Consider the following 13,829-nt stretch of genomic DNA (forward strand, 5'->3'; position numbering starts at 1 on the left):
ACCATTAAAGTTGATTGTGGCTGGGACTCTGTGACAAGGCCAGTGTGCCATTTCAGAGGCAGTCACATCACTCCCCACAAGCCTCTTCCTATCCATGGCCAGTGTGATATATGTACTGACTTGTGTACATCTTCCTGGTTTTATTCTTTTATATTAGTGCAAAAACGACTAATGTTTTAACAAAATGAAACTAGTTCTTCTTTTCAATCTTTGATGATAATTTTCAGAGGCAAACATAAATTCCTTTGCCCACGTTTTAAAAACACTTCCATATTGTTAGGCTTTTCAATTTATAACTCAAGGTAAAAAAGCAACAACAAACCACCAACAACAACTGCCGAGGTATTCTTATCATCACATCTGCATTCAGTGGTGCTGTCATGTTCTTCCTGTGTTCCCTGCTGAGGTCAGTCAGCCAAGGCGGGGGTCAGATAATAAGAAGCAAGACTGCCTTCGGCATTCTTCTTTCCATCACATGCCTCTATGACTTCTTCACCTGCTCTCCCTGAAGCATACTTTGGTATCCCCACCCCACTCTTCCTCACATTTTAATGAGGCTCTGTGCTTGCTTGTGTGGCCAACACATTTTCACATCAAAGCTTAAGTTAGCTTCTAATGTCTGCTTGAACTTCTAGGTCAAGATACTGTTCTTTTAAATACAGTTCTCTTCAATTTTTTAAATCACATTCCTTTTAAGAGATAACTAAAGGAAGTGGTGATGTTTACAAGTATTTTTTCCAGAAGTTATATTTTTTATTACCTTATAAATGTTATGTTTAAAAGACAATATATTTTAGGTCAGTTTTGGATTCACGAAAAAATGGAGAAGAAGGCACAGAGATGTCCCATACACCCTCTGCCCCGACTGTCAATATCCCTGAAAATATTTTTTAAAAACAATTATGTTTAAAATATCTCTTGTTTCCTTTGTTGTCAAACGAAATGTAAAAATTGCTGGTAAGAATGCATCCATTCTAATCCAAATGAATATTCACAAATGAGGTACTGCAAAAAACAATATTATTCTAGTTTGCAGAATACATAACATTGATAAAGTTCTTAATATGCAGATAAGTTGATCCTTATTTCCTAATAGATATAAAATATATGATATCTATGAAGATGAAGGCTTGAGGCCAACCACTTGGGTAACATCACCCCAAGATTTCTACCCAGCCCCTCCATCTCCCTACCCTACAGTGGAGACTTCTCCAGCACCATTAAGTATTGTTTTTGAATGATGGATACATGGTTTGAAGCTGTGGAAGTACATGTCTAGTTGATAGGTCACCACCTTGTTTATGCAAATGATGATGGACTAGAGATTGTCAGGTATCCTTCATCCAGCTCACTAACTGTGGCAGAGGAAGGGAGCATCCACTTCTCTCCAGCTGTTCCTCTTGACATGTGGGGGTGGCTTCAGTCCATCATATTGGAACAAATGGTGTTATTTTCAGTTCAGTGAGTGTATATAACTTCCATAGGAAACACAAAATAGCCAATGAAACTTCATAGGGTTATCACCTGTGCATGATTGCAGATTATATTGGATTTAAAAATTTTTTCTTAGTCTCTAAACTTCAATGTGATTGCACATTTCAAATGACTGCACATTTCAGCTATGGGAAAATAATAAATATGTATCATTTAAGAACACAGCATTGGGTCGGGGATTTAGCTCAGTGGTTCTGCCTCGCAAGCGCAGGGTCCTGAGTTTGATTCCCGGTTCCCCCCCAAAAAAGAAAAAAAACCCCACAGCATCAAGTGCCAGCTGTGGTGGCACAGGTCTGTAATCCTAGCACTAGGGAGGCTGAGGGAGGAGGGTCACTGTGAGTTCAAGGCCAGCATTAACTATGCAGTGAGACTGTCTCAAAACAAACAAACAAAAACAACAATGACAAAAACTCCACAGTACAAATAATTGGATGTTATTTGGGAAGAAACCACCTACCTTTTGTGTATCGCAAACAGTTCCATCTTGTACCCACATCTCATTACTATTGCTATAATTCAGAGGATATTCCAGAGAAACACAGACCTCTCCATTTATGTTGGCATAAATAGTAGTTGCATGTTTGTTTCTGTTTACTTCCATCTTATTATATACACATACTAATTTTCCACACTTCAGATTGCTGTAATTTACACACAGATCAAAATCACTACTCTTAATAAAGACTTGCTTATCATTACAAAAGTAAATAAATTCAAAGAAAACATTCAACATTTTCATAGAACATATGCAGTTAACTTTAAAACACCAAAAATGAGAGCTTCGCCCAAATTGTTAATAACTGAACACTTTAATAATTATGAACTACTTCCAAAAGATTTATCTCCCTATTTATTTTGCTTTTGATTGATAGTTTGAGTTTCTCATATAAGACAATCCATGAAATATTTACACTTTGCTGTCTGATTTATTTCAATTACATCCATCTTCCTACAAATGATTCAAATTTATCTTCCTTTATACCTGAACAGTACTCCATTGTGTATATATGCCACAATTTCTTTATCCACTTTTCTTTCTTTTTTTTTTTTTTCTGGTACTGGGGATTGAACTCAGGTCCTTGTGCTTGCACAGCAGGTGGCGAAACCACTGAGCTAAATCCCCGGCCCTATCCACTTTTCTATAAGCCTATTACACAGCTTCCGAGATTTGCCTATTATGAAGTGTGCTGCTGTCAACATGGGTATGATTGTACCGTGATAGAATGTTTTTAGCTCTTGGAAAGAGGCTTAGAAAGAGGCTAAAAATTGAGGTTTAGCACTAGGTTGTTTAATTGGGCTCGCTCTGCTTTCCTAATATGAGTATTCACTGCTATGAATTTCACTTGTAACACAGATTTCATTGTGTCCCATCGATTCTGATATGTTGTATTGGGATTGTCATTTAAGTGAAGAAACTGTCTGATTTCTTCTTTAATTTCCTCTGTGACCCATTGGTTATTCAGAAGTGTGTTGTTCAATTTCCACGTGTTTATGAAATTCCTGCGGTTTCTTTTGCTATTGATCTCCAATTTCATTGCACTATGGTCTGATTATATACAGGGATAACTTCGATTCCTTTGCACTTACTTAAACATGTTCTATGAGTGAGTATGTGTTGCACTTTGGATTCTATATGAAAAGAATGTGTATTCTGATTTTGTAGGGTGGAACACTCTGAAAATATCTGTTAAGTTCATTTGTTCAATGGTTTGAGTTCTAGTATTTTGTTGCTTAATTTTTGTCTAGTTGATCTATTTGTGACAGAGGGGTATTGCGGTCTACCACTATTATTGTATTAGTGCTTATATGATTTTTCATGTCCATTAGCATTTGTTTTATATAGTTGGGTGCACTAGTGTTTGGTGCATATATGTTCATGATTGTCATCTCTTCCTCTTGCATTGTTCCGGGCTGGGGATTTAGCTCAGTGGTTCCACCACCTGCCCTGCAAGCACAAGGATGCAAGTTTGATCCCTGGTACCAAAAAAACAAAAAACAAAAAACAAACCTCTTGCATTGTTCCCTTTACAAGGATGTAGTGTTCTTCTTTGTCTCTCTTAATCAGTGTTGGTTTGAAATCCACTTGATCTGCAAAGAGGATAGCTACTCCTGCTTTTTTGGGGGTTCCTGTTGCATGGAGTATTGTTTTCCACCCTTTAATTTTCAGTCTAAGAGTTTCTTTTTGAATTAAGTGTGTTTCTTATATGCAGCATACCGTTGGATCTTGCTTCTTGACCCATTCTGCCAGTCTATTTCTTTTGATTGGTGAATTGCGAACATTAACATTGATGGTTATAACTGATATGCATTGACTTATTGTCATGACTTTTTCTTTTTGTTGGATTCTCCCCCTTTGCCTTTAATTTCTTGTCATGACCAATGGAGTCATTCTGCTGTGCTTCCTGGGCTTGTGATCCCCATTGTCTTTTCCTAGGATATTGTCTAAAATATTTTGGAGTGCTGGTTTTTGTATTTATGAAGTTCCTAAGGTGCACTTTGTCATGAAAGTATCTTATTTCTCCATCAATTTTAACAGACAGTTTTGTAGGGTACATCAATCTGGGTTGGAGGCCTTTTTCTTTTAGGGCTTGAAATACTTCACTCCAAGCTCTTCTTGAGGGTTTGCATTGAGAAGTCTGCTGTGATTCTGATGGGCTTTCCTTTGTATGTGGTTTGGTTCTTTTCTCTAACTGCTTATAGAATTTTGTTCTTCTGTTGGGTTTCTGGAATCTTAACTATTATATGCCTATGTGCAGATTTTTTTTCATCAAGGCTAGTTGGAATCCTATATGCCTCACTTTTCTGTATGTCAAGTTCTTTTCCCCTCCTTGGGAAGTTTTCTGCCATCACTTCTGTGAACAGTTTTTTTATGTCATCTGCACTCTCTCCTCTTTCTTCATTGACTCCAATCAGTCTTATGTTATTCTTCTTTGCATCGTCTACCAGCTGCTGGATTGATTTCTCATGGTCCCTTACTATTTTAAAGAAATTTTTCTTTTCCTGGTCACTAATTGCAATCTTATCTTCTATATGTGAAATTCTATCCTCACATTGGTTCATTCTGCTGTGCAGACTTTTGATGGAGTTTTTAATCTCCTGGAAATCTGTTTGCATCTGTTTTATGGATTGCATTTGTTTCCTATGTTAGGATTCTATCACGTTCCTCAGCTCCTGTATTTTTTACCTGTGTGTGTCCTCTCTAGATTTATTAATCATGTCTTGCACTGTGGGCACAATCTCTGCTGATACCTGAGAAATTATTTCTGATTTCATTTTTTTCCAGATCCTCTTTCATTGCCGGTTCAGGGAGTCCAGGTGGTTGAATGTCAGATTGTCCCATCTCATTTCCCTTTGGGGTTGCATTAGAAGATCTGGATGTCTAGTTTTGAGACTTCTTTAGCTATCTTCTTATTTCAACAGCAGAGGGAGGAAGGGATGTGTGCTGCTAGCACTCACATGGCTCACCTCCTCAGCCTTGGTGGGGGTGGTGGTGGTACCATGGCTTGGAAGGTTCACCTGTTCTGCATTGGGGCAACTCTGCTCTTCTGCACTCCCTTATGTCCTCTTCTATCTCCTTTTTCAGAGTACTGTGGATTTCTTTGTAGAGGTCTTTCACATTCTTGATTAGATGAATTCCTGAGTATTCAATTGAAATATATCATTGGGTTTTTTTGATATATTATGCTGATCTGTGTCTTTCAGTTTATGAATTGAGAGCATTCATTGAAACGAATTGACTGATTCCTGTGCTCATTTATTTTTCTGCTGCTGAATCTTTTTCCTCACTTTTGTTAACTGATCACCCTGCCTGGTGTATTCATTCTATTACACTTTTGTGTACTGTTGGCTTCTTTGTCTCTGTAGTATGTCCTTGAGAAGTTTTGGAGTGTTGGTTTGCTGGTTATGAATTTCTTAATGTGCTCTTTGCAATGGAAACACCTTATTTCTCCATAAATTTTGAAATATAGTTTTGCTATATATATATCAATGTGGGTTGGAAGTTGTTTTGTTTTAGGCCTTGAATTCCTTCACTCCAAGCTCTCTTGGCCTTAAGTTTTATTTTGAGAAGTCTGCTATATGTTTAATGGGCTTACCTTCACAAATGATTCATTGCTATTCTCTAATGGCTTTTAAGATTCTGTTCTTGTGTTGGATTTCTGAGATTTGACTATGATGTGTCACAGTGCACTTATTTTCTGATTGTGACTATTTGGGGTTCTGTATGTTTTACTGATCTGTATGTTAACATTTTTGTCCATATTTGGAAAGTTTTCTGCTCTTATTTTTGTAACCAGATTTTATTATGCCATTTGTGCTGGCTTCTGATTTTTCACTAATTCCAATTAATCTTAGATGCGTCTTCTTTGTGTCATTTAGCAGCTGTTGGGTTTATTTTTCATGTTGTTTTTAAGGCATCTCTACAAGGTTTTAAGGCACCAGTGCTATCTTCTGGTTCTCACATGCCGTCCTCACATTGGTCACTTTTGCTCCCCATACTTTCAATAGCATTTTTAATCTCCTGGATTTCATGGATGCTAATTCTTTGGTAAAGTTATCATTCCTTTTTTGTATTGTTTTGTTTAGCTCAGCTTCCTTTTTATTAGTGTCTTCTGTAAAGTTAATGATCATTTTCTTTATGAAGCCCATTACCTGTTTAGTTATATCTACTTTGAGCTTACCCAGCACCTTATTAATCTGTTTATCTCCTATAATTATTTTTAATACAGTGGTGCCTAGGTTCATGAATTTAATTTGTTCCACAATTCTAGGGTAGAAGGTTGCATTCAGGTTCACTTGGGGAAGATGGCCACGTTTGTGTTTGTCACTTGATGTGGAGTTGGCAAACAGAAGTAGAATTTTCTGGTACATTTTTTTTCATAAACAGAATTGTTTGCAAACAGAAGTGTTAGTGAACTGAGCTCTTTGCCTTTTAATTTCCCCCTCCTCAATCCCAGAAGGATCAGCTTTGAGAGAGTTTGGAATTTTTGAAGGCATTTTGGTGTGTTGTCTTGTCTTTCATGTTTTGTGTGTATGTGTCTGTGTGTGTGTGTGTGTGTGTGTGTATGTGTGTGTGTGCACATGTGTGCATGCTTAGGCTTATGGGTTGGTTATAGTGGAAAGGCTTTGTTGCCATTATGGAGATCTCTTCAGTCAGTGTCTGCTTTCCACTGATACGCTCTGGGTGTGGCTAACTATATGCCTTTGCCTCTATCCCTAGATCCAACCACCTCTGTTCATTTGAGGGGAAAGGCTGCCATGTAATCAGCCCAGCACCCAGTTCTCCAGTAATGGATCACAGTATTACTAATGATACAAAGACAATCCAGATATTAGCATACAGAGAAAACCAATGAATAGCAACAACAGTCCCACCCTGGCAATGACAACAAAATCAGCAACAATAATAGCACCATGGACAAACTAATTGCAAGCTGAGTATTAAGCTTTCACAATAATCAAGTGAAACAAGTTTTCTTTCAGTACTGTGAGTTTATGTCTCCTGATCCCGTTGGGTAAACTGTGAGGAACTCCATGCAAGCAAACTACTAACCCAAGAAAATAATGATCTCTGACAAAAGTCGTCACTGTTTTCCTTCATATTTACAGAAATGGAAGATATCTTGCAAGGATATGATTGAAATCAAATGTACATCTGCCTACAAACCTCCACCTGTCTGCAACTACACATCTCCTATATAAACAGCTTCTAAATCACCTTCCTGCCCAGACGATCCTTTGGGACAATCGCCTGCCACCTTTACAATCTGCTAGCTCATGGGAATAAAGTTTGTTTTCTACCACCTCCTTGCCTCTCTATAAATGGTTTCCATGGTGTGGTGAGCTGACTGACTTTCTGCACATTATGAAACTAATAAGCACTTATCCATGTGAAGCTCCTATCACAACAGGTTAACAATGGTATTAGGATTTGAAACCACCTCTGGCACTAGGACATACACTACTCAATACACTCTACTTTCCAGATAGTGAAAATTTATGTGTTTTCATGTCAACCCTGTAAGGATTGTCATTCTTTATAAAATGAAGGAGATAAGCATGCAAAATAAAAAATGATTACTGATGGGTAACTAACATTTATGTGAATAAAGTGCTTGGTACTAAAGTATAAAGGCTAATTTGTGTATATGAGGCAGATACATATAGCACATCTCTGCACATACAATCACATTTATCATTGTATGGAACACAATCTTATGTCAGTCTCAGGTGATATCTTGATTACATACAAGCTTAATTAACTAGTGATATTTTCAAATACAAGGCAGCAGAGGTTCTCAGTTAAATTTCATAAAGCATACTTAGGTGCACATGGTGTGTAACTCCCGTCTTTCCTTATACCACAGTTTCCAGCAATATCATTCCTAGAATTAAGTTGTTCATAACATTCCCTTGTACCAAAGTCTACACCTGAAAAAAAGTGTTGTTAGTCACATGATACATAGTGTATTTCAATTTTAAAAAGTAATGAATATATTTAAAATTCTGTGGTGATTTAAAATATATTACACAAAATAACATCATAATATCAAATTGAAAATAAAACCTAGCTTTAAGATCATATAAAACCACTTCAGTGAAAATATTTAAAAACTGAAATGACTCCTACCTGTTGTCCACACACGTATACTAGACATATTTTACATTAATCACTACATACGGTTTGCCTTCTAATTTTAATAAGCCTATAAATACAGGTCTATAAGTACATAAAAATTTTTAAACATATCATCAACTCACTGTCAATAAACTTTCTGCGTAAATGGTTTCTCAAGTCAAGCCAATACCCAATTATCTTGCTTTATCATCATTTCCTTGGATGAACAAAGAAATCTTGACTTCACAATTGGTTCATTTTCACATTTACCTCCAATCTACATGGATAATCTGTTTAATTTTAGTTCTTATAAGACTCAACCTACTGGAAGACCAGTTTAATTTTTTTAACCTCCATCAGCTCTCCTCTAGTTGAAGGCCTAAGCCAAAAAAAGCCTTTGACAGGGATGTTTGACTACTATATTGTGACCCTGGGCAAAATGACATACCATGAGCGGACTCCACACTGGACACACTGGAGTGTCAGGGAAAACTCCTAGCGTCACCAAGGAACAGAAAGGTAACGGTTTATTTTGTTCCCGTGGTCACTTGCAAAGCTGGTTATGGGTTTAAAGCAGGCCATAGTCTGAGAGCCTTTCATAGAAGTAGTGACAAAATTAGACTCAGTGGCCTTTAACATATAGTATGTTCCTTTCTCCAGGATATCTCCTGATTCTAAACATGAGCAAGATAGGAGATTAAAACATAAAGAGAGAACTTCTGGAAAGCAGAGCAAATCTTTCTGTAACCTGTGCATCGCAGTTACATATCTGTCAGCATATGGGTCTCAGTGATATACCAAAGTCTGCAAAGAAAATCCTGAAGACTCACACTCTACAGATGAGGATGCACTATATGTAGTCTGAGCTTATGGAAACTTGATGAAACCTCAGAGCATCAGTTATCAGCAAACACCGTACTGTGCTGCCCCGCAAATATTTCCTGGGGAGGTCTTATTTTTGGGCAAACAGGGTATTAATTAAAGTAATTGGTCTCTCATTTCATATACTGAAAGAAGAAGAGATGGATGGAAGTATCTATTTACGCAAGAAGAGCATTCAGATTAAAAGCAGAGGTTTTCAAAGATCATAATTAAAGATGGGAGACATTGGAACAATTTTTGTGTAGAAATTTGTTTGTCTAAAATATCATTTGAGAGCAAATAAAGCAAATAAAGCAAAGACAGCTAGCTATATTTATCCTCCTTTGCATTCTGTATCTCAGAACAGATATATATTTTGCAGACCTATACCTTACTCTTCAGATATGCTATTCCTGTTTGATTAATCTGCTTAAGAACTCATCATTCGTATTCATAATTTCCCTTAAAATTTTTAGTTAATCATTCATTTATTTAATTTTCCACACTGACAGATAAAATTGTGTGTGCCCCCCTAATAAATGAAGCTTTGACACATGTATATAATGACTGTTAGCTGAAAATATGGTCTAACTACAAGGCCAAGTTCTGAGTGGGTCTCTATTGGAAATGTGGGCTGTTTATCAAATGCATTTTCCTTGATAAAGGTTGACTTCTACCTTTTATCTTTCCACCCTGGGATTCTGGAAAATTCTGCTCAGCTTGTTAGCTTTGGATGGTGGCTGGTTTTCCCAACCTACTTGTTCTCTCAGCCATTACTTCTCTATTCCTTTCAAAGGAGCAGCTGCCTCAAGGAACAAGAATGAATTATTGTTCTCACCTCTCTGAGCAGCTCCATCACATGCTTGGTGATTCTGCAACACTTTCAAATACATTTTTAAACTATTTTGCCCAGTTTTGATAGTGGAAAGTTTTTTCTGAATGAATTTAATCAACCATTGAAAGTTTGAGGTCTTCCCTCTTGTTTTGATGACGTCTATTTTAAAAACAACTTTACAGACCCACTGCTACAGAGAGCAGAGATAATCCCAACATTCAACTCATGGAACAGTACTAGCATTTATCTTCTGAAAACCCTTTTAAAACATCTTCCCTTTCCTTCATATCCCATATCTATTGCCTCCATCAAAGACTGGAACTCAAATTCTTAAAACTTTTGTAGCATTTTATTACTTGTGAATGTTATTTTAAAACTTTATGTACTTGGTATTGGCGTGGAATATACATTTATAGCTTGATCCTTGCAGTATTACTCAATATTAACTAGTGTCACTATTAATCCATGTCCTAATAACACATTAGGTATCTAATTTAACTAACAAATGAACTGTTGTGTGATATTTACTAGGTTGTAACTAATGTGTTTGATTTTAATTTTTGTTGACCTTTGATTATGAGTGAAGTTTGACATCTATTTCTTTTCAGTATCCAGCAAAATACTTACATAGAAAATCAAATGATCATAAATACCTTCACCAAATGCTGCTTCACATTGCGTCTTCCCACTCACACACTTCCCGTTCATGCAGATCCATTTATTCTCCCCACATGGATGCCCGTTAAGAATGAAGAGGTCTTCTTGACAGTCCGCAGATGAGCCATTGCAGAACTCAGGGAGATCACACTCATCAACACGATTACGGCATATTTCTTCACTACTTTTAAACTGATGGAGTAAAGTAAACTATATTGAATAAAATATAATGGGGATTTCTGAGAATGATAAAGAATGATAATTTTCATTACGCAGGCCATAGAGAAACTTTTAAAAAATGTCTTACCTCACAATTCTCGCAACAGTCCCCTGTAAAACATTTTGAAGTATCTTTCAGTCTACATGTGATAGGGTCGCAGCAGACAGGTGGGCTTCTATTGCATTCCTGGAAGGCAAATCAAAAGCTCTGATGTATCTTTCAAATTTTGTTTACATTGCATGCATATTTTAATGATGACAACCCACTGCATGGTACACAGATGGATGCTTAACTTCAAAGGTTGGCAAACGGGAAGGTCACCTATTTATTTACTTAATAGATATTTATTAATTACCTACGAAGTGTTAGATCTTGGTGTTTTAAAAAAATATTTTTATATTAGGTTTGCTATGCTGATAATAGGATTCTCTGGGATCATAGCCAAGGGACTGAGATGATCTGTAGTTCTTGCAGATAAAGATTTGGTTAAATACAAGATGTGAAATAAAAAGCTATGATTTCAAAATTTTTTCTTAGTGACTAGCTCTTTGTAGCAGACATTTCTGCCCAGGATTACCAAACTGTGGCTAATTTGGACCCAGTCCTAGCTCACTTTGATCTCTCCAGGCAAGCTAAGCAATGTCTTCCCCATTTACAGCCTTGTTTGTATACAGCTAGCCCTGCCTGCAAATCAGCCATTCCCAGATGCTTCCAGCCAGATGCTTCTGGACTCCTCACCCTATGTCCTTAGGTGTATTCAGGCACACCCTTCTCACCTTCTTCCCCTGCTTGTAATCGATAAATACTAAATGCCTTTGGCACTCTTTGTCTTTGCTGCCCAAAGCAGCAATGATCAGCACCAAGACCCAGCTCTCTCTAAGCCTTGGTTTTTCACTCTTATCATCTTGTGATGTAGTGACTCAGAAGAGACTGCAGACACACTGCAATGGTCTATGGTAATCTCCCCATTCCTGTTTCCTGTAGTTCTTATTTGATCCTTTTGAATCTCCTGAACTGTTGATATTTCAATATTCTATGGGATATTATAAGTTTATTTAGTTTTTAATTCTGTAATGAAGGTTGAAAATGAAATTATATCTCAAGATGAGTAAAAGTGTCATGCGTATATCATTTATCCATGTCTCATTGTGCCCCCTTTTATCCTAAAATTCATCTATACCCTAAAAATCTGCTTTTAAAATTTTTGTTATTAAGGATAATAAAAGAAACACATAAGAGAAGGTTGGAGAGACAATACATTCACACACACACACACACACACACACATTTTAAATACTCAGGGATTTGAAGTGGGGTTAATTGGGTGAAAGTTTCAATACACTGTATAAAAATGCATCATAGATTTCGGTAATCTTAATATAATTTATAACAAATCATTCACTAGGACACATACTTTTCACAGCTATCCAGTCCAATAAATGTCATTGCTATTGTTATGTACATGGAATTCAAGAGGAACAAAGAGATTGGTGTGCTTAGGATTCAGTTATATGGCATCTAATGAAGCTAAGATACACTACTTAAATTTTTAGTGAAAAATTTTAAGGTGTTTCCATTTAAACCAAATCACAGTAAGTGAGTGGGAGGTGGGGAGCAGTTTCTTTAAAACACATTACCCACGTGGGAACCTAGAAACATACTTTTCATGCTGGGGAGAGCACACGTGGAGGACCCCAGCCATTGCCCTGGGAAGGCTGGACTCCATTCACTCATCCTGATTCCCCAAGTCTACACCACTCACTGTGAGAATCACAAAGCTCATACATTTTTGTCTCTACTTTTTTCCATCACTTTGTATGATCTCTATTCTTCGCACTGCCCACCAACTTGGCAGACTTAGCTAAAGTTTCTGTGGTTTGGAAAAACTATTTTTTGCTTATGTGCATTTCAGAAGTGTCTCACTAAAATATTGATCTGGATTAAAATATTTAAAACTGCAAATGGGCACCCCCCCACCATGTTTTCTGATTCTACAAGGAAAGGCTTATATCTCTCTTTCCAAACTGCAAAAGATTTTAGGTTGGAAAGAAATGCTGTCAAGGATACACTCAGGAGGAGGAGAATGAGTATGGATCAACTCAGGAATAAGTTCAGTGACTCTGAAACTACTCACGTGGGAGATTAGAATGGTGGTTAACAAGAGCTGTGGGGAGGGAGCAATAGAGATATTATGGCCCCAAAGTACAAAATTTCAGTTATGTAGGATGACAGAGCTCTGGAAATACAGTATAATGTATAACAATGTGACTCTTGGTTAATGATATTCTATTGTATAGTTGAAATTTGCTAAACGGATACATCCTAATTGTTCCCACCAGAAGAACAAAAGAAAGAGAGAGAAGAGAGAGGAGAGAGAGAGAGAGAGAAAGGAAGAGGGAGGAATGGACAAGGGGTTAAGGAGAGAGGGAGAAGGGGATGTAAAAAGAATTAAGATATATTATGTAGATGTACCAACTCTCCACAATGAATATAACCATACTGCAAGTATATATTAATAAAAGTTTTAAAATAAATTTATTTTTAAAAAGTGCATTAACTGTGAAATTACTGTTATGTTAATTAGCTTGCGGTAAATATTTTACAATGTATACATAAATAATCAAGTCCTACACCATAAATATGTACCATTTTTGTTACCCTGCTAAAGCAATGATACCTTTATTGTTATGCCTCAATAGAACGACAATAAAAAAACCTGCATATCAATGAATCCACATAGCAACACGTAAGTTAACTTGTGAATATTGTTCACTTCCCTCTGCACCTTTCTGAAGGCCATTGTAGAAAGATAAGTGTAATAAATGAAGGAATGACAGTGCACCACTAGAAAGAGTACTTAAGAATTGTGATGCAGATCTGCTACAGTCTTTCCAAGGTGGCACTGACCTCCTCTGTTCCGCAGTCACAGGTCTCCCCCGCCTCCACTATCTTGTTGCCGCAAGTAGTCCCCTGGTAAGCCGTCTGCAAGCGTGGCTGATTCTGAAGACACTGAGACATTGGCTTGGACGTGAAACGTGCAAAATCGTTCATGCTGCAGTCACTAAAGATCTTCACGCCACCGGAATGACTAAAAATACATCAAACTTCAAGTTTTTGCGTAAGAGTTTCCACAAAATCCCTTCCTT

General features: G+C 37.1%; 1 protein-coding gene across 1 annotated transcript in view; it reads right to left on the bottom strand.

The window, feature by feature from the left end:
- The window catches only part of Adam2 (ADAM metallopeptidase domain 2), a 65,954-nt gene that overhangs the window by 11,453 nt on the left and 40,672 nt on the right, over window positions 1-13,829 (bottom strand). Inside the window, exons 12-16 of the mRNA XM_004848391.3 lie at window positions 13,591-13,771; window positions 10,771-10,869; window positions 10,460-10,655; window positions 7,815-7,923; window positions 1,952-2,135 (exon numbers count right to left, since the gene is read on the bottom strand). Coding sequence (XP_004848448.2) covers window positions 1,952-2,135; window positions 7,815-7,923; window positions 10,460-10,655; window positions 10,771-10,869; window positions 13,591-13,771 — 769 coding nt within the window. The remainder of the gene's footprint in view (window positions 1-1,951; window positions 2,136-7,814; window positions 7,924-10,459; window positions 10,656-10,770; window positions 10,870-13,590; window positions 13,772-13,829) is intronic.

Source organism: Heterocephalus glaber, unplaced genomic scaffold, assembly GCF_053883595.1.
Source record: "Heterocephalus glaber isolate CG9 unplaced genomic scaffold, H.glaber_assembly_v1.0 deba00001460, whole genome shotgun sequence".
Taxonomy (NCBI): domain Eukaryota; kingdom Metazoa; phylum Chordata; class Mammalia; order Rodentia; family Bathyergidae; genus Heterocephalus; species Heterocephalus glaber.